Raw genomic sequence first — 22818 nt, forward strand, 5'->3', positions numbered from 1 at the left:
TATTATTATTATTATTATTAGTTCCATCTTTTATACACTTACTAATTTCTGGTAATACAAAGTCAAGTAAATGCTTGAATATTAAGAATTCACCATTGTTATATATATTATCTTTTTCATTACTAAGAATACATGGCTTATTTTTTAAAACAAAATATAAAATCAGTACACGTAGAATTGAATCAAGCCAAAATTCATCAGTTGAAATAATGCAATTATAAATTATTGAATCTGAGAAGCTTGAGTGAGCACTATGAACTGATGAAAAGTTTCCATTATTTGTAGAATTCAACGAGATATTATTTAAATCTGAATTAGATAGTCTGGAGTTATTAAGTGCTATTATAACATTAAATAACCACTTCTTAAATTGATTTATTATTTTTTCAAATAAACTGAGAATTTGTAATGAATATGGCTGTACATACATATATAAATCAATAAATTTTGTATTATATGGTAAAACTTGTTTATTATTTTTAATTCTGAAATGATCTTGATCACTTTTATGTTCACTCCTCATATCATATATTAGTGGTCTAATCATATTATAATTAATTGTTATCATATGTAATAAACGTATATATAACCACCCACACTGTCTAATATATAATAAAGGACCTATTTCAGAAAATGAGTTCACTTTACTTTTATTTTGCCATAATTCTAAATATGTAATATCATTCAATTTATTTATATCTATATTATTAGTATCATAATTAGAAGTGATTATGTCAAATATTGTTTGAAGTGTTAGTAAACGGAAAAATGATACCAGTTTCTCTGATTTCACTATCATATCTAATTCATTCATTTTTTTAGGTCCATATAGAATAAAATCTAAATATATATTTAATATATCCATTTTTTCAAGTGGTAAAATAATTTGTAATTCATCATATTCTATATCCTTAGAGAAATTATATGAAATATTATCTATTTTATTAACATTTCTAACTGAAAGTACTATTGGATCTGAATGTATACGAAAATCTCTTGACATACCATGAATATTATCATATATATTATATTGACTAATATTTGAATTACTTAATATCTTCTTATTCGATTTACTAATAAGTGATTGCCTTCTTTTTGATAGTAGTTGTCTTAATATATCCATATGATGCCAATTAAAAATATTGTTTAATCCATAATTCCTTGAATTTATATTATTAAAATTCGTCTGCTTATCTTCACTAGATAAAGTACAATCTTTATTATTTGATTTATTAGAATCATATCTAAATTTATTTGTATATATATCTGTATCAGAAGCACGTCTATTGTGTAATATATTAGGATTTATATGACCTACAGTATTATCCTCATCATATATATAATCCATTTTATTATTATATTGAAATTCTTTACATCCTATTGAACAAATGTTAAATGGAATATTTTTTAAGATCCAATAGCAACGATTAATTACAGATTGTAAAAATTCATTACGCTTATTAATTACCTCATCATAATCTAAATCCTCTTTATTATTATTATTTTCATTTAATAATTGCCACTTCGACAAAAGCCTAGAACAGTATTTTTGTGAAATAGATGATGCCAACATTAAAATCTCATGATTATTTTGATCACTATATATCTGGTAATCAAAATTATTATTTATTTTTTCTTTATCTATATTATATCCTGTATATCCAAATAAATAAAGAATAGTAGCATATATTGCACATTGAACATTTGTAAAATTAGGGTGGAATTGCCTCCAATATTTCCCAGAGATAGATTTCAATACCTCTTGATTACAATTGAATACATCAAATATGAAATTTAAATCTGTTTCAAAATGACTGGAATATGATGAATTATTATAAATATTATTAGTGTTAATAAGATAACTACATCCATAACTATTCTGATTTTTACCTTGATTAAATCTAAAATTACTTACTTGTTCAGATAATATATCTAACCAATTTATTTCATCTATTAAATTATAATAGAATCTAGAATCAATAACATCACTTTTAAGTTCTTTATAATCTTCAGATACATGGTCATAAATAATCGGATTAATATAAACTAATTCAGAATCATCACTCTCTAAAATAAATTCTAGATGATTTTTTAAATATTTTGGAATATCAATAAATGACCAAATAAACATTTGAGATATAAGCCAATTATATGCAATATAATTATCTAGTAATGGGTGTAATATATTATCTTTATATTGAAATAGCGAACAAACAGCAGATGGATAAGTGTCTTTAAGATAATTTGTAATGTTAATATTCAAATTCATGATGGGATTCCATAATCTTAAATACAAATTAATAACACATTGCTGAGTAATATTGATAGCTGAATGTAAATATTTATCTTTATTTTTAGATGAAGTCTTAAAATTTCTTAGATCTCTATTTATCATGTATTCATTATAAATAATAGATGGTAATTCTCCAAATTTTATAATTCCAGAAATTGCGATAATTACACTATATCTTATATAATAAGTACACCAAAATGATTCAGGAGATCTATATTTCCCACTTGTAATATATTCATTTTTTTCTATGATATCATTTAGTTCACAGTTATTAATAAAATATTTAAGTGTTTCATTATGATATACATCTCCATTTATATGTAATTCTTCATTATCCAATTTATTTCTAGTATTACAAATTAAATCAGAACAATTTGATATAACCATAGATAATATTTCATATATAGAATCTAACCAATGTTTAAAATTCAGATCTTTCATATGATCTTTATTTTTTGATTTCACAATGTCAATAATACTCAAATCACTTTTTATAGGGTGATACAAATTCATATTTTCATGAATATTTCCATTGTCATTTATTCTAAAGGGCTCATTGTAAATTTTATGTAAACTTGAAGAGTCATTGGAATAATTTGTATGATCTAAATACTGATTTGAAGATGATAATTTTATATTAGAATCATTAGGTATATATCCTGTATTAAATTCACTTTCTTTATTATTACTAAGTGCATTTTCATTGTAATCATTTGTATTATCAATATCATTATTCCCTCTTAATAAATTAGATGATTTCTCAGTTAAAAAGTATTCTGAAAGCATATTTTGTGCAATTGCAATTCCATAACAAATACAAATACTAGAAAGAGTATTTGCTACAATTATATTTCCGTCATATGGTATATAATATGGAACAGGAATTACCATATTAGAAATATCACTAATACCACATATATCATACCAAAGTGTTTTGTTATATTTTTCCCTAAAGTCAACCAATTCTTGTTCAAAGGAGGTGGATAGATTAATTTTATATATATTATCAATACCTTCTTTTATTATACCAAATTTACTAGTATCTGTAGAGGTTAATATTAACTTATTTAGAAAATTTATAAATAAAGAACAATTTGAACTATTATTTGAATCATTTGTGGATTCCATCATTAGTCTTGTAATGAATAAAATAAATATTTCACCATTTGCAAAGTGATGAAATAAATGTAAAACCTCTTTAGCCTCATCATGTGGTGTATTTAATAACAATTCAAAATACGAAATTATAGTTTGTATATTGACACAACGAAATACAAAATATAATAATTTTTTACTTATATTACAAAAGCATCTAATTGCAGATATATGGACCAACCATTCTATACAATTAATATCATCATATTCTGTATTAATAGAACATTCTTTATTTATATATTTTGACTTGTTAAAAATACATTCATTATTTAAAAATTTTAAAGATATACATCTCATTAATATACTAAATAATAATTCAATAGTTTCTGGAATATTACTATAAACACCACTTCCAGTTTGAGAGTTTATGCTTAGACATCTATATAATGTATCCTTTGTATCAATCATAATATATTTTAATATACATAGAAGGCATACAAGTAAATCCATTTGATATTCTTCTATTTCAATATTCTCTCTTTGTTTTTGTGTTATATTATTTAATATAGATTGAATCAAACAAAGAAATCCCTTAAATTTATCTAAAGAATCAACATATAACCACGTATACCAAGGATTCTTACAAGAATATAATTCTTCTTTATTAAATAATTTGCCAATATCTAATTCTTTAATTTGAGATAAATTCTCATCTTTATTATATCTAATATATTTTGAAATTAACGTATTCCATATATTACATAAAAAGAACATTAAATGAGATATACTTAATTCAATATAGTAATTATAATCCATATTTGAAAATTGAAATCTATCTATTAATTTATTAGGTACTAGAATATCATTGATAACATTCCTTGAAAGTATATGATATGATGGTATTTCAAAAAATGTAGATCTTGATGTTGTAGTTTGAATAAGTAATTTAGATGTTCTTAATAATAAAGGAGATTCGTATAAATTTGATGGTATATTCATTTTAAATATAAACTCACCATTTATGTAAATATAAAGGCAATTAAAATATGTTTTTTTATCATATGATATTATAAGTTCTACTAAAAAAATATCAGTAGGAGAACTTAAATGGTGAATATGTATTGGAGAACTACTAGATTTTAATTCTTGATTACCATACATTTCTCTTCTCGAATACAATTCAAAATCACTATTCATATTTCTTTCAGTACTTATCCCTTGGAATAGATATATTGCAGAATCACATATCTCAATAGAAAGCATTCTTCCAAACAGTTTTTTTGATCCACCAATTGTTGTATCAAATAATAAAGTAGATCCATGAGGATGCTGCTTAGTATACCAATCTAATGTATTACTTGATGTAATGGCAAATTCAATACGACTTCTAACTATGTCTGTTCTTGCATTATCATTTTGAAAAATTGAATCTGTCGTTATATAAAATTGTACAATATGATTTCCAAATATAGGAATTCCGCTCTTTATTATAACTCCTTGTACAGGTACTCCTATCTCTTTAACTTTATTTATTGGATTATTGATCTTATTACAAATATGAACTTGACAAGGTGCAATCAAAGCCATCATTTGATATGAATTCCAAACTACTGGATCTAAAAGTAATTTTTTGGTTCCTTCATTAACATTACAATAATCATGAAGTTTTTGTAGTAATAAAAGTAACATATCAATACTTCCAGTAATTAATATAAGTCTTAATGAACAATTTACAATTTCATTAAAAATTTCAACTGAAAAATCATTACTTGTTAAAGACATCAACCTAAGAAAATTAGATTTTAAATATTTACGATGTTCACTTTCCTCAGCTAAAGATAAAGGTAAAATATTATCTAAAGATCTAGAAATAAGCTCCAAAAGATAACCAATATCTTTAATTTTATCAAATTTCCCATAATAATTATCTGTTAATAAACTTGAGTATTTAATATTTGGTATATATAATAAATTGGGATTTTTCTTCATTAATTTGTCACAAGCACCAATAATTCCATATAATGATGATCCTGTAGTGTCAAACAATTTATAACTTATTTCACTAGTTAAATCACAAATAAAATTTCTTAACTTGATTAACGGTGAGGGAAAAAAAGTTAATTCCGGATTAGTACCCAAAATAGACATATCCCTAAAGTTATCATTGACCATCTCTACTTTATCTTCCAAATAACTAGGATTTAAAACTTCACTATAACGTCTTATACCAGTTGAAACTTTCCCGAAATTCACATTATTTAAATTTAAAACTTCAACCATCTGTTTAGAAATCTCTTTGATTGAATTTGTTAGTTCCTCATTATCATTATCAAATATATTTGTAAAGTGAATCCATAATTCATTATTTAAGAGATATTTAAAATATTCAACATTACCATCAACTGGATCTATTGAAATTATTGTTTTAGAAGTATCTTGCTTTTTAATTTTCCTTTCAAGATCATCATTTAAATCACGCCGTAAAGATGCATTAATTAAAAAACTTATGACATTTTGCCTTTCATAATTTTTTTTATCCTCTATATCTTCAACAATCCCAAGTGTACCACTAAGTATAATATAATCTGATATTTCGCAAAGAGCAAATTTAGTATATTTTAAACGTGAGTAAAGTTTGAAAGAGTTTACATATCTTATTTTGGAAATTCCACTACCGCTGTAATATGGATCTTTCACTATGATACTCATAAGTATAAAATAGTGACGTAATGATATCTATATAATCTTCAAATTTTATTTATAAAACCCCAAAAATAAAAATTTTATAAAGGAAATCTAAAAAAAGGAAATTACTTTAGTATACTATACACACACCACATAACATGCTCTTATTAGTAACGTTTATAGCGCTATTAGCGGGGCCTAATATCTTATTTTTAGATTCACCTCTAATAAAGATTTTATAGAAATAAGTTATATATTATAATATAATAAACTATTTTTTATAATTATTTTTCACTAAATATATCTTTTATTATTTTAGTTAAATGGGATGAAATATATTAAATCTAAAAATTCAGAATTAGAAAGGAAGAGAAAATAATTAATTATTGCTAACTTTATATATAGAAGAATATGTTTAAATTTAGATCACAAGATATCTTAATTATTATTGCAGATGAATTTAAATAATTATAAATATACTCCTAATATACTTGTAGAACTTCTTAAAGATCACAAATCCCGGGAGCGCCAATATTTTGGTATCCATAATATTATTCTGTCTAGGCGTGTCTATTTAGCTTAAAAAGGGGAATTTTGTAAAACGGAATTAGTTACAAGGCAACAAAAGAAGATAGTATAAACCAAGACTTATCTTTTTAAATTGCTATTTTTAAGAATTGCTGCAGCTCTTTTATAGTTAGATTTGAAGATGACACAACAAGAAAATGATTATGGTACTATTTACAAGGTAGCTGGTCCTTTGGTTGTAGCAGAAAATATGAGTGGTACGAAAATGTACGAATTAGTTAGAGTGGGATTTCAGAAGCTAGTTGGTGAAATTATTAGACTGGAAGGGGATACAGCATCTATTCAAGTATATGAAGATACATTTGGGTTAACAGTAGGAGATCCAGTAATAAAAACAGGGAAACCATTATCAGTGGAATTAGGTCCCGGTATTTTAAATAATATTTTTGATGGTATACAAAGGCCACTACAACATATTGCTAATGTAACTGGTAATATGTTCATTCCTAGGGGAATAGATGTAAAGTCATTAGATCATGACAAAGTTTGGGAATTTATTCCAAATCCAAACTTGCGAGTAGGTGATATAATTACAGGGGGTGATGTATTTGGTACAGTATTTGAGAATTCTTTGTTTAGATCACACAAAATAATGTTACCTCCAAATTCTCAAGGCCGTGTTATAAGTTTACCAAGTTCTGGTAATTATACAATTGATGAGGAGTTGATTGAAGTAGAATATGATGGGGTAATAAACAAATATCCAATGTATCATACATGGCCAGTTCGTGTACCAAGACCATGTTTAGAGAAACTCCAAGGTTGTACACCACTATTAACTGGTCAAAGAGTCTTGGATTCACTTTTTCCTTCTGTTCAAGGGGGAACTTGTGCTATTCCTGGTGCTTTTGGTTGTGGTAAGACTTGTATTTCTCAAGCACTAAGTAAGTATAGTAATTCGGATGTTATAGTATATATTGGATGTGGTGAGAGAGGTAATGAAATGGCTGAAGTACTGACGGAATTCCCAGAGTTATATACAGTAGTAGATGGGAAAAAAGAATCAATTATGCAGAGAACTTGTTTGGTAGCAAATACATCTAACATGCCTGTCGCAGCTAGAGAAGCTTCTATTTATACTGGTATTACATTATCTGAGTATTTCCGTGATATGGGGTTTAATGTTGCAATGATGGCTGATTCAACATCACGTTGGGCTGAAGCATTACGTGAAATATCAGGTAGATTGGCTGAAATGCCTGCTGATTCTGGATATCCAGCTTATTTAGGAGCTAGATTAGCTTCATTTTATGAGAGGTCTGGTAGAGTGAAATGTTTAGGATCTCCTGATAGAGAGGGAACTGTATCTATTGTAGGAGCTGTTTCTCCTCCAGGTGGTGATTTTTCAGATCCAGTTACAACTGCTACAATGTCAATTATACAAGTATTTTGGGGTTTAGATAAGAAATTGGCACAAAGAAAACATTTCCCATCTGTAAATTGGAATACATCTTTTAGCAAATATTCAAGGATTTTAGAACCTTATTTCGACTCTGTAGATCCAGATTTCAATTCTTTGAGACAAAAGATGGCTGATATTTTACAAAGAGAGAATGAACTAGCTGATATTTTACAATTAGTAGGTAAAGATTCTTTATCTGAAGATCAAAAAGTAATATTGGAAATAGCTCGTATTATAAGAGAAGATTTCTTACAACAAAATGCCTTTTCTGACTATGACTTTACTTGTCCATTACAGAAGACATTAGGTATGATGAAGACTATTGGAAATCTATATGACTTGTCACTAAAGACTATCAAAGATACTCAACAACAACAACAAAAAATTGGTTGGTCTACTATCTATAATTCTATGAGAGATACTATTAATAAAGTTACATCAATGAAATTCCTTGATCCAAGACAATCTGATGAAGAATTTAAGAGTTACTTTGCAAAACTCAATGAGGAGCTTGCAAATCAATTCAGAATTATTAGCGATAAATAAAGAATAAGAGTTAATTCATTATTAACTATTTTAATTACTATGAAAAATATTATATAGATATTTTCTATATATGAAAAAGTCAATAAAAAAAGATTTTAAACTTTAGACTTTTAGATGTCTATAGTCTATTCTTAACAATTACTAAATATATCGAGATATCTATTCATCTAATTTCCTTATCTAACTTTTTTGTTCTTCCTTGTGAGATCCCTTACTTTCTTTTAATTCTGTTGTAAGTTGCAAGTTTTCTTCACAAATATCCTTTGTAGATTCAACAGATGACTCCTCTACAAATTTGTCCTCAATATCTTTCTTACTCTCATCTGGATAATTCTTATTATCTATATCACTTTTCATAGAGATATCTTGATCTCCCCAAATAGAGTTTATTATATAATTAGGACCCTTTTGCATATAATCTTCTATTATATCACTATCAAGAATTTCCTTCATTTTAATCCAGGACTTAACTGGAGTTTCAATATACTTTGTAATATTCGCTTCAATATCCAAGCACATGTTATAATGAAGAAATGACTCTGATGCTTCCAGTGGAGATGCTAATTTTTCATTAGGCCTAAAGGACTGTTTATTCCATAATTCAACAATATCATTTATCTTTGATGGTTTATATGTTCTAGCAAATAAGGCAGCATGAGGTACCATTTTAGCTGAAATAAGATCATTAATACAACCTTGAGAATCATTTAGCAATACATGACATACAAATGCTACATTCCATTGTTGCTCCTCTTTAGCTAATTCAGCAACATATTCAAGTCCTTCTTTATCTCCTATTGATGAATAAATTAATAATAAAGAGTTTAAATCACTTACTTCTTTATAGCATGCTATAGAAAGGCTAAATTTACCTTGTTCCAAAGCAATATCACCTAAAATTTTCCATCTTTGCTTATTTAAAGAAGTTGCAACTTTATTATTTTGTATATCTTGTATATCTTCTCTTTCACCTTTTTCTTTTGCTTCGATCTGTTGAAGAATTGTAATACATAATTCTAGTTTACCTAAATTTAAAGCCAGATCAAATTTCTGATCAAAATCTGTAGTTATCTCAAGTGCTTTCTCCTTATAACCTTGTATCTCAAGAAATTTTGCAATTCTAGTATGTAAATAGCTAGGAATTTTATTCCAATATAAATCTTCTGCAGTATGAAGATCTTTCCTGACTATACAAGCCTGATATTCAATATAATGTAAATTCAAAGAATAACTAAGACAATTAAATTCACGATCCATTAATACAACTCTTTGTATTTCTTTGACATATCCTAAAATATGATAAATATTCTTTTCTGATAAATACGCTATAATATCAATATATCCATTCATCCATATTTGGAGCCTTAATTGACTAGTAACATAAAGAAAACATGTAGATACCCATATACCACTCTCAATTTTATCTTGAATCTCAGAGATAAATTCAAAAGATGTCTCAATACCTTCACTAGTGTCTATAGAAGAATTTACATTAGGATTTGAAAGAATACCTTCAACATTATCTTTATCATATTTCAAAATATAAAATGTATCTATGCAAGATAGACATAGATAATTTCCTAGATCATCCCAATAAATATTATTTAGTGTAGATGAGACATCAATTCGTCTAATTAACTTGCATTCCTGCCAATTATAAAAGCACACAAAATCTGATGATTTAACTCCTAAAAGTTGACCACCAAAAATCTCATTTACGAAATAATTTGGATTAAATGAAAAGAATTCTTTAAAATTATTATATAAAACAATTCTATCACCATTCTCTCTAGTTGCAAAATAATGACCATCTAGTGACCAAACAAGTTCTATTGCCTTCCCAAAACACTTATTTCTTAAAGCTTGTGTCGTATATATAATAAATTCTCCATCACCACATATTGAAATAAAACGACCATTTGGATGATATTGTATATCTTGTGGATAGATTTCACTACACCCCAATTCTTTTATAGGTAAGATTATGCGCTCACCATCTTTGTAATCAAACCCCCATTCACATGAATTAGAATCTAATGTACTGAGTGCTGTTGAAATTACCCTTAAGTTTGCTTGACAAATATCATTTCCCTTTGCTAAAATAATCTTACCACTATTTAAAGTTGCTAATGGTTGTTCAGATCCTATCTTTATTACCATTGTACCTTCATCAAAACCTATAGCTACCATATTATTACAAACTGCTAAGCACCAACTTCTATCCATCATATAATTTAATGTACATTCTAATCTATATGTTGTAGCATGCCATATCTTTATAGTACAATCTTCACTGCAAGACAAAATTAATGGAAGCTGTGGATGATAAACGACTGATCTTACGGCCTTTGAATGACCTGACAAAACCTGAATACATTGCTTAGTTTGATAATCCCATACTCTTACTGTTTTATCATCACTACAAGTTGCGATATATGGTTTTTCTGCAGATAATGAATATGCTAAACAATTTATTCCACCATCATGACCCAACAAAGTATAATTTGGTACTGTTACAGTTGAATTTGAAATCGTTCCTACATTAGAGGAAATACCCCAAATTCTAATTGTACGATCTAATGAAGCAGATGCAAAAACATGACTATCTTTTGGACTCCATTGTACCATCATTACATAATGTGAATGATTCTGATATGTTTGAACTTTTAACCAATCTCTATCCCAATCCCAAAGTTTAATTGTTAAATCGTCAGAACATGTCAAAAGTAAAGGAAGCTTAGGATGAGCTGTTGCATGGCGGATAAAATCATTATGAGCCTCAAAGCTAGTAAGTTTATTCATTGTATTATAATTGTATACCCTAACCATTAAATCATCACCACACGTTACTATCCACTGTTTCCTACTAATAAATATAGCACATCGTATTGGATGTTCTGACACCTCAATAGATTTCACAATATTTTGGGTCTCATAGTCAAAAACTGTTACTGTACCATTGTATAAACTCGATAATATCCATGACTCAGATTGATGAAAATCAACACATTTTACCCTATCACTGCTAGTTTGCAGTTTCTTCTTCGTATCCAGTCTTAATGGCATTGTACAAAATATCTAAGTTCAAAAATCACCACAGTGAATCTTGAAGTAGTCAGAGTATTGTATCTATTGAACAAACAAAAAATTACTATCAAAACTTTAGTCTATACAATAGGTAAATACCCCTCTTATTATTTAGAAAGGGAAGGAGGGAAAAAAGAAAAAAGAAAAAGAAAAAAGAGCAAAGACCTCTATTCATATTCTTTATAGTGGGGATACAGTAACACATATACCGCCTGCGCCATGTACACCTCATTAGCTTTTAATTGTTAATGTATTTTTGAAAAGTAGAATTTTCATCTATTTAGAAAAAAAAATATTATATATTAGGCGGTTTTTTTGCCGCCTAAAACTATGTTTGCGCAAAAAACCTGAAAATAATATAAAACGGTGTATATTACAAAACTTAAGTGATTATAAAAATTCTCCTTTTTCTTACTTAAGAAAGAAAAAAAAAGTTTTTTTTTTAATCTATAGCTTTATTTATATTTAGCTATTCTCAATATATTTTATGTAATAATAGTATTGTGATAAATATTTAGTGAGATCAAAGTTAAAACAGCATATATGGAGAATTCAGGATATTCTGGAGATGAAAATTCGAATTCATGTACAGATAATAGTAATGAAACTAATAATGATGAAAAACCTGATCTTGATTTACTAATTGAAATAAATGTCAAACTTCTGGAAGGCTCAATTATTAAATTACCTAATAAAATAAATATTAATAACACAACAGTATTACAGCTTAAACAAATAATTAGTTCAACATGTAATATACCTATCAATGAAATACGACTAGTATGGAGAGAGAAAATACTTTCTGATAATATGGCTTTTCTTAAAATATACAAACTTGAAAGTGATTGTACCATAATAGTAGCTAGAACCCCAAGAAGAGATGTATCTACTAATCATACTAACTCTATAATAAATCAAAATAATGGATATTCAAATACTTCAATAACTTCCTCTTCATCAACACTTGGTAATACAATTCCACAATCTACACCAGATGACTTCCTAACATCAGCAATGAACTCACCATGGATACAAAATTTATTAAGTGATCCAGAAATATTCCGTATGATATTAGATTCTAATCCACAAATAAGTTTATTAAGAGAACAAAATCCGGAATTAAATCATATATTTAATGATCCACAATTTTTACAAATGTCTATAGATGCACTAAGAAATCCTGAACTTATGAAAGAAGTTATGAGAAATTCAGATCGTGCTATGAGTAATATAGAAAGTATACCAGGCGGATTTAGTGCTTTAAAACGTATGTATCAAACAGTCCAAGAACCAATGTGGGATGCTGCACTTTCTGATATACAAGATAATAAGAAATCTTACAATAAACCAATACAATACAATATTGATAAGTCTTCAGGACCAAATGTCGAAGCATTACCTAATCCTTGGTGTAGAAATCAAAATAATAACTTAAGAAATTCTTTATCTCAACTTACATATAATAATTTATCATCCCATAATATATTTAATAATTTCAATTTACCCTTTATAATGAATAATAATACAGAAACACAAAGTGATTCCCTTGTTAATAATAATCCTCAAAATAATCAAGATCAAAATCAAATTTTAAATACTAATAATATTGACATATTTTCCTCTATTATGAGACAAAGAAATGATAATAATTTATCACAACAAATGCAAAATATAGTTGATTCAATGAGAAATATGGGAATAACTAATAATACTCAAATATCATCTAATATACAATCAAATATTGATATATCTAATCATTCTATCAATAATTTGAATTTAGATATTAATAATAATCAACAAAATCAAACTAATAATTATTCTTATCAATTAGAAACACTAAGAAATATGGGATTTACTGATACTGATGCTTGTTTAAAAGCATTAACAGAATCTGATGGAAGTATTAATAGAGCTATTGATAAATTATTAAATCTAACACAGGATTAATCTAAAATTTAACTAAGTAATTTCATTAATATATAGAATTTATAGTAGATTCTTATTTATTTTACAAATGAAAAGAAAAATATTCTAAATATTATTTCAATAAATAAATAATTTCTTTTCTTATTAATCTAATATAATCTATATACTTAAATTCTATCATTAGTCACTATTCATTTCAAATATTTATATTACTAATATTTGATATTAATCTATATTGATAATATTAATGATCTATTTATTCAAACTAGTAAATTACAGCCGCTATAACACGAGTATCCTATATATATCATCCTTATATTTTATAATAAATACTAATATATGTTTATTAAATCTATTATATTGAAATATTATATTAATTTTATTTAATAAACATTTATTTATGTATATTGATTGTCAAGAATTTGTATATGGTTCTGCAAGATATTATATCCAAATACAATTTGATCAACCATACTATTTTAGCTCAGATAAATTATCAGTATATATAACAATATATTATAATAAAAATAAAAATCTAATTAATACATTACCAAAGGAATATATATCTAAACCTGAATATATTGTAAAGGAATTATCAGATGATTACTTTTTAGATTATGGTGCAATACAACTATATGGTTATACAACAAATAATATAAATTTTAATTTAGATCATTATAATGGAAATTATAATATATTAAACAAATTATTTGGTTATAAATCAAATTTAGAAAGAAATAATCAAATAAATACAAGAATTATATTTGTAAGTAATCCATATGTGTTTATTAGTAATTTAAGTCTAAATAAAAAATATGATAAAATAGGTCCATTTTATTATTCTTGTATAATTCCACCATTCTTACCACCATCATTTAATGGTCAATATAAAAAATATGGTTATTTCTTATTATTAACTTTTGGAACACATAAAAATTCAAATAATATTAATTGTTTAGGATCAAAAATACAGAAAAGATTACGTTTTGATATTAAATTATTTGGACCATATCCTACATCAGTAAATTGTTTATTATCCTTTTCTAATATATTTAAATTCTCTCATCCAATTACTAGTCCAAATAAACAAAATAAAAATTTATATTTAGAAAATAATCAAGATAATATAATTAATCAATATTATTATAATAATGAATATTGTGATTATTATCAAGATTTTCAATTATGTAAAAATAAATTTATTAAAAATCTTGAAGAACAATATCAAAATAAAATTATTAATTATAAAGAAATTTTATTAAATAATTCATCTAATTTAAAATTAAGATTTTTTGAACCATTAGCACAAACAATTGATTTACAAAATAAATTATTAAATTTACCAAAATCAATATTAGAATTATATTGGCAGAATAGTTTGGAAATAATGAAACTTAATAATTTTGAAATAACAAAAGATCATTTTATATATGAAAATATATATAAAAAAAAAAGTGAAATCTTACATATTAATTATCAAAGTCAATTAGTTGCAATATGTAATATTTCTAATATAAATCATTGGTATAAATGTGATTCAATAAATATTAGTTTTAATATGTCAAATGCAAAATGGAAAACACAAGAAATACATATTTTAATTAATAGAATAGAAGAGGTTAAATTTATTAATGTTGATCAAATAAATAAATCTACTAAACAAATTTATAATTATAAAAGATGTACTTTATGGGATAATTTTTTTCAACATAATATAAATATTAATAATTTATCTATAATTCCTTCATTTACAACAGATGATATAAAAGTATATTACCAATTAATAATACACTTTTTTATATATATTAATAAAGATTGTAGTAATATGGAATTTCTTCAAATTGATAAATTAAATATGATAGGTAAATTAACTTGGATTTCACCTCCAATATCAATTTATCAAAATTATCAAGATATATTTTATAATAAAAAATATTATTTTGAAATAAATGATCAATATAAAGAATTTTCTAATATAATAGAATTATTTCAAACACCTAGTAACTCAATATTTAAATTATTTTCCCTTAATAATCTTTTACAATATAAATCAATAGAAATGTAAAATTAATTTAAAATTTAAATATTTAAAAATAAAGAAACAAAAAGTTTTGGACTATATTTATTAGTAATAATTGAATTAAAGAAAATAAATAAAATTTATTAATCATTTTCAATAATTATTGATAATATCATATATATATTTTATTTTATTATATATAACTTAACTACATTAATTATACATAATCAAATAAAAAATAAATCACTCTATAAAGATACAAATATCTTAATAAACACATTATATTAATAAGGCCTTTAAGATTATTATCTGTAAATATTCTGGATTAATCAAGAAATCCATTATTTAAATAATCTTAATAAGTTAAAAAAAAAAAAAAAAAACTAAATTATTTCGAAGTACTAAGCACTTCACACAAAAATAATCCTATTAAAGTGGTCCTCATTTTAATAATAATAAATTAAAATATTGTCTACTTATATTATAGTTAGATAAGTTATCGTTATAAATCCATTTAAACTTTTGTAATAAAAATTAAATCTTAAATTAATGAGAAATGATAAATTGTTCAAATTATCTTTATATCATATTACCATTTTTTTTTGAATTTGATTATTTAATAGTTTTATTTTTATTTAATATTTTATACGCCTTATCATAATGATGTTTAGCTTTACTTGAAATTAAATTATATGAAAGATATTTATTAAGCATAGACTGAAATTTCTTGTAGTCTATAACTTCTATATTCATCTAGTAAATATCTTAATTTAAAACAACTATAGTATACAGCTCGTTTAAAGTTGATAATAGTCAAATATGGTAATTCTCCAAATTTATATCTATTTTCATTATCTATATTCATTTTTTCTTCATCTAGATTTTTATTTTGACATTTGACATTTAAATTCAAATTTATTTTCATTTAGATATTGTTCTTGAATTTTATCTTCTTCTTCACTTTTATTATTTAGAAAATCACTTTCAGGATATTCTCAAGTATTATTGTTATTTGCTATTATCTTATAATCAATTAAAATACTAGGTATATTTACCAAATATAATTCAAGCAAACCTATTTTATTACAATAGATACAATTCATAATATTCTTATTTAAAATTTGTATAAATAATAAGTTAAATTTTTCAAAACCAGTTATTCCATATCTTATATTTAATAATATATATATCAATAGTAAACTAAAATTGAAATATTTTCTAATTAGAGAAGTATCTAAGATCCTCATTAATTGATCCTTGTATTCATATATCTGTTATTATCTATTTAATTCGTTATTTTTAGGATATTAATCATTTACAACTGCTACACAGTGGACATTGAAAATAAAATTTTATACTGCATTATTCTTATTTTATTTTCCCTCAAATATTAGAAACATATCTCTAAGTATTAATTTCTCTATTTTAAAATGATATATTCATTAAAATAAATTATTTGGATTATTTTAATCATTATTATTATAAATTATCTAATTACTAAAAAGATAGTATCAAAATTATTTTATATCTAATAATTAAGGAGACAGGATTTTCTTTTACATGCAGGGTATCATATATAAAGGGTATCGGCTAGAATAATCATGAAAATTTCTTATCTATTAATAATCTTAATTATTCATTATTATAATTCAATCTTATATAACAATAACAATATTAAATTATATATAATATAAGATAATTAATTATTCTAAATAATATCCAATTATCATTTTATTTTTAAGATCTTATTATAAAAAGATATTTAAATTAATTATTTATTTAACTTTAATCATTTTAATGATAATAAAATTTTATACCAAATATAATATTGTAAATTCTTAATTCTCATCTTTTTAAGTGATATCTTCAATGAATACTTGATTATAATAAAAAAATATGACCAGGTTACAAATATTTGAAATATAAATATATTAAATAAAATTAATTAAGTTTATTATTATTATTTATTATTTATTAGTTAAATATAGGAGACTCTTATCTTTATTATATTTGTGATATTTTTTTTAAATCTTTTTATTTTATTATTAATTCTTTAAGAAAAAATTGAAATAATATATATTAAATCAAATAAACTAATGTAATATTGATAAATATTAATATTAATATCTAATAAAAAAAATAATTCTTGAAAAAAATAAAAAATTATCATAAATAACAAATATACATATACCCAATAATATATTAAACACACTCCAATCAATAATAAATATACATATAATGAATTCCAATATTAATAAAAGTACTTTAATAAAACTTGAACTACTCAAAAAATCAATAATAATTTTACACTTAATATTATTAAATGACCAATATTTAGCCGTTATTGTTATATTTTTCAATTTCTTGTCTAATTCCTTCTGATATAGTATAAATCTTAAAAACTATTTTTTGTATTTTTGGACAAAAGGGATTATTATCACATTTAAATTGCTGTTGATGCCACCTTTGATAAACTTTTTCATATAAACTAAGTAATTTTTGTAAACTTTTTGATCTAGGTACATCATGACCAATAATATCAGTATTAATAATTTCAGGTCCATTATATAATATATATAAGACTTTAGATTTATCATATTCATTTGGAATTCTCGGTAACATAGAACTATAATTCTTTGCATGTTTACATGATAAACCTCTATTTTCATAATGACTTGGTATATATTCACTATTATTTCCGTTTTCTTCATATGTAAATAGATCTGAATAACTCTGATTATCTGTTTCTTGTGGAGTTCCATTATTTTGTCTATATCCACATAAAAAATATGTTAGTCCTCTTCGTGTTGACATGAATGAAGTAATATAAAAATTTGCTTGATATTTTAAATAAAATGTACTTTTAATTGTATTACATAATAAAAAACTGGAAAATATGGTCCATTTTAAAAAAATCATCTTAGAAAAAAAAGTAATTGAAAAAATAAAAAAAAATGTATAAATATAAAAAAAGTAATAAAAAATTATATGAACTATATAATATAAAGATTAGAACTCATTTTACAATACTTTAGATATTCTAAGAACAAAATATACATCGAGCATGCCACTATTACAAATATTTAGGCGGCAAATAAAAAACAAAAAAACAGAAAAAAAAATTAGGAATATTATTAAATATTTTTTATTTTTATAATTAATATTAAGTAATTTTATATCAATTTTATAATATTACAAATTTATAAGTATTATATTTTTTTTTTAATATAATCTTAGGATAATAAATATAATATTAATATTTATTAGATTTTTATATTTTGGCGGAAAATTTACTATATTAAGTTAATATTATTATAAATAAAATCTATGAATTAAATATAATTATTAGAAATAATATTTTGATAATTCTATTACTTAAGTAATTGTCTCAAATTTATAATATTAATTATAATATAACGCGGTAAAATGTTTTGCATTTATTTACCTAATAAATAATATTATTCCTATGATTCTAAATATAATTCTTTAGATTAACTAATTAAAAAGAAAAAAAAAAAAAAAAGAGAATTATTAGATTAATCGTAATATATTATAAATATTAAGATATTGATTTATTTAAAATTTTATTAATTGGGATATTTATATTTATAATAGAAAAAAAGAAAATGTTTAATTTATGGTCTATTGGACGTTTCCCATGTATAAGTAATGCACAGATATCTACTAGTATTAATAATTTTGGTTACTATGCTTATAGTATAAATACAAAGATTATTATTATAGATTTAAATTTAATGATTGAAGGAAATAATGATAATATTTTATTTGGTTCAAATACTTGGAATCGTTTTAATTTTGAAATTCCAAAAATAAATAATATAATATGGAAAATAAATGAAAATAATAGTAATGGAAATATAATTAATAATATAGATACTGATTCAAATATAAAAATAGCTAATAAATCATTATATATTGAAAAATTATTTTGGGGTCCCTATATTAATTATAAATGGTCTTGTTTATTTACATGTATTAATAATGGAATAGTTTATATATGGTTACTACCTATATTAGATTCATTTTCCTTAGCTATATATAATCCTTCACCATCATTTAATCTTATTGATATATTAAGATATAATTATATTGAAGATAAAGAATATAAAATAAGATCTTATGATTGGTTATATAATAATTATTTAGAAGATGAAAAGTGTTTACTTGTATCATTTTGTAATAAATATTTATTAAATACAGATAATCCAATATTAAAAGTTCCTATATTATCAATACAATCAAATATTGGAGACAAAATAAATTTATATATTGTAACATCATGTTGGGATGATTATATAATTTTATATATAATATATATTCCTAAAGAATTTTCAAAAGAAAATTACATAGATAAATTTACAAATAGTTTTGAAGATAATTTAATTAAACAAGATGAATATATATATTCTATTTTACCATATAAACCTTTAATTATTTGTAATGCAGTATTAATTTATAAATTACCAAAGAAGATAATAAATAATAAATTTATAAATATAAATGATAATCTGGATGAGATAGTAACTACTTCATATACTTCATCATTTAATTCAGAATATAAATTTGAAGTTATTATAGGAACTTCTATAGGACGTCTTTTATTATTTAGATTTAAACTTGATATAACAAATTTATCTATTATATGTATTGAATATAGATGTATATATGAGATATTTCCTAAGATTCCAATTTCTCATATGAAGATTGTGATAATAAATAATAATAATAACAATTTATATTATAATATTAAAGATGATGATTTATTATTATTATGGTGTATTGGAATAGGTAATAATGTTATAATAGGGAATTCTATAATATCATATAATAATTTAGAAACTTCAATTGAATATTCTTCTGTTAATAAATTGAATTTAAGTAGTCAATTGGATATTTTAATACATAATTCTCCAATTTGTGGAATTCATTATATTGATGATATAATAATAGATGATAAATTAATATATTCTTTTATTACAATTGATAAATCTGGAATTGGGATTTTACATAAACCATCAATAAAAGAAAAAGGAAGATGGGGTCAAATTAAGATATTATACCCAAATAAAATATTTCAAGCATCTTCATCGTTTCCAAATATTGACCAATCAATATATACAAATGAATCTTCAGAAATATTGGAAGATAGAAATAAAGATTTTTCTAAAAAGCTCGAAAATATTCAAAGTATACCAAATAGTATACAGATAAATAGAAATGCAAATGATTATAAAGTAATTAGTTTTAATACACCTTTATCATATCCTGGGAATAATTTATATAATAATAATATTAATTATTCATATTTTATTATTATGTTATATTCATCTTCTACTCACACAATTCGATTAATATTAATGTTTAATCCAATATCAGCTATTGATTATATAAATAAACGATTAGTTTTAAATCTTCAACAAACTTATAATAGTGGTTTTAAAGGAATATGTAATTATATTAAATTTTGTAAAGATTTTAGAAATATTTGTTTTTTTGATTACTTAATACAATCAATATCACAACCTTTAATTTTGAATGATATTCGTCTTATTTTGGGAGGTCCAATAACTATTAGAGGGATACCACAAATAGAAGAAATAAATAATCATAATCATAATCATAATCATAATCATAAACAATATAATGATTTATTGAATAAATTTAATATCAAATTAAAACCTTTTTCAGCATTTAATTTTAAACTTGGTAAGATTTTATTATTAAAAATAAAGGATAAATTATATAATAATATGGAAACTAAATATAAATCTAATGAAGAATTTAATGATAATAATAATGATAGTGATGAGAATATTTTAACTTTATATTTATCAATATTTAGAGAATTTATACCAGAAAATATAATTCAAGATGCTTTAGAATTTAATTCAATTCATGAATATTTTCCAGATATACTTTCAGAAAATTACATTAGAACTACATTAGCAAATTTATTATTATTATTATTTTGTTATATTCATGAATTAGAAATGTTTACTCCTAAAAACCTCCAATATACTAATTTAAACTATGGTATGAATCATTTTAAAAATCTTATTGAATATATATTAAAATTTTATATGATTAATAATTTTACGGAAATAGAAAGTAATAATAATATGGATATAGTAAATAATATTGAATTTATAATTTCTTATTTCAAATTTCTTTATTTTATTCGATTAATTACTTCTTATAGATGTCTTATTACATTCCTTTATTCAAGATATATAGAATTATTTAATGATGATATTATTCAACGTGAAGAAGATATTGCTAATTATCTTGTACAATTAAAAATATTTTCTTTATTATATATTAATAAAATTAATGAACTTTATGGAGATAAAATCCAAAATATATTAGATAATTATATAAAAAATATTCATTCTTCTGAGAATATATATAATGAAGTGAAGAAATCAAATATTATTCGTCAATTAATGAAAGATATTGAAGTAACAAATTCTAATAACGTTTCCAATCCAAATAATTATTTTTTGAATGAAAAATTAAATTTAAATTATATATGGGGATTTGTCAAAAATTTACAAGATATAAAGATTAATATTAATGATTTATATAATAATATAACGGAAACTGATTGTATATTAATAAGTAAACCACCATATACAATATATAAATGTCTTAGAAATTATCCAAACATAGTAAAAGATCCTATAATTAGTAATAATACATATAATAATAGTGATGTAATAATTAACCAACAAGATGATGATAAAGAATTATTAAAGAATCATTATAATTGTATTAATAATATCCCAGCATGTCCAATTACATTATTCCCTGTTGAAATATTAGAAGATGTTCAAATACTTTCATGTAATTTTTGTGGTAGGATTACATATATGAAATCTTCCACGAGAAAACCGCCACTGCATGCAATACCACATGAAATTGGAGAAATAAGAAAAAGATCTTTTTTAGAAAATTATGTAATGCAAACATATCTAGTATGTAGTATATGTTTAAATATTACAGTATTTATTCAGATATAATTTTTTATCTTTTTATTTTTACCTTTTTTTTATTATGATTACACATAAAAATTATATTAGACTCGTTTTGTTAAATGATAACTCCGGTATCTGTGGGGTGCATGCCTAAAATTTATTTAGGTATTTCTTAACTATG

General features: G+C 23.2%; 7 protein-coding genes across 7 annotated transcripts in view; 4 read left to right on the forward strand and 3 right to left on the reverse strand.

The window, feature by feature from the left end:
• Positions 1-6097, reverse strand: part of cand_016800 (HECT domain-containing family protein) — a gene marked incomplete at both ends in the record, with an annotated part of 18817 nt that extends 12720 nt beyond the window's left edge. Inside the window, one exon of the mRNA XM_067211914.1 lies at positions 43-6097. Coding sequence (XP_067069366.1) covers positions 43-6097 — 6055 coding nt within the window. The remainder of the gene's footprint in view (positions 1-42) is intronic.
• Positions 6098-6782: 685 nt separating this feature from the next.
• cand_016810 (vacuolar ATP synthase catalytic subunit A) lies at positions 6783-8609 on the forward strand (the record flags this gene model as incomplete). Its single annotated transcript, XM_067211915.1, has 1 exon — positions 6783-8609. One exon carries the CDS (start codon positions 6783-6785, stop codon positions 8607-8609), a length of 1827 nt encoding a protein of 608 aa, XP_067069367.1.
• Positions 8610-8789: 180 nt separating this feature from the next.
• cand_016820 (coatomer protein complex beta subunit protein) lies at positions 8790-11675 on the reverse strand (the record flags this gene model as incomplete). Its single annotated transcript, XM_067211916.1, has 1 exon — positions 8790-11675. The coding sequence occupies one exon, from the start codon at positions 11673-11675 to the stop codon at positions 8790-8792; it is 2886 nt and encodes a 961-aa protein (XP_067069368.1).
• A 564-nt stretch (positions 11676-12239) lies between these two features.
• On the forward strand, positions 12240-13643 carry cand_016830 (UBA TS-N domain-containing protein; the record flags this gene model as incomplete). The annotated part of the gene is made up of 1 exon (XM_067211917.1): positions 12240-13643. One exon carries the CDS (start codon positions 12240-12242, stop codon positions 13641-13643), a length of 1404 nt encoding a protein of 467 aa, XP_067069369.1.
• Positions 13644-14022: 379 nt separating this feature from the next.
• On the forward strand, positions 14023-15687 carry cand_016840 (uncharacterized protein; the record flags this gene model as incomplete). The annotated part of the gene is made up of 1 exon (XM_067211918.1): positions 14023-15687. The coding sequence occupies one exon, from the start codon at positions 14023-14025 to the stop codon at positions 15685-15687; it is 1665 nt and encodes a 554-aa protein (XP_067069370.1).
• Positions 15688-17976: 2289 nt separating this feature from the next.
• cand_016850 (uncharacterized protein) lies at positions 17977-18456 on the reverse strand (the record flags this gene model as incomplete). The annotated part of the gene is made up of 1 exon (XM_067211919.1): positions 17977-18456. The coding sequence occupies one exon, from the start codon at positions 18454-18456 to the stop codon at positions 17977-17979; it is 480 nt and encodes a 159-aa protein (XP_067069371.1).
• An 812-nt stretch (positions 18457-19268) lies between these two features.
• Positions 19269-22682, forward strand: cand_016860 (uncharacterized protein; the record flags this gene model as incomplete). The annotated part of the gene is made up of 1 exon (XM_067211920.1): positions 19269-22682. The coding sequence occupies one exon, from the start codon at positions 19269-19271 to the stop codon at positions 22680-22682; it is 3414 nt and encodes a 1137-aa protein (XP_067069372.1).
• Positions 22683-22818: the final 136 nt, after the last annotated feature.

Source organism: Cryptosporidium andersoni, assembly GCF_001865355.1.
Source record: "Cryptosporidium andersoni isolate 30847 chromosome Unknown contig_9, whole genome shotgun sequence".
Taxonomy (NCBI): Eukaryota; Apicomplexa; class Conoidasida; order Eucoccidiorida; family Cryptosporidiidae; genus Cryptosporidium; species Cryptosporidium andersoni.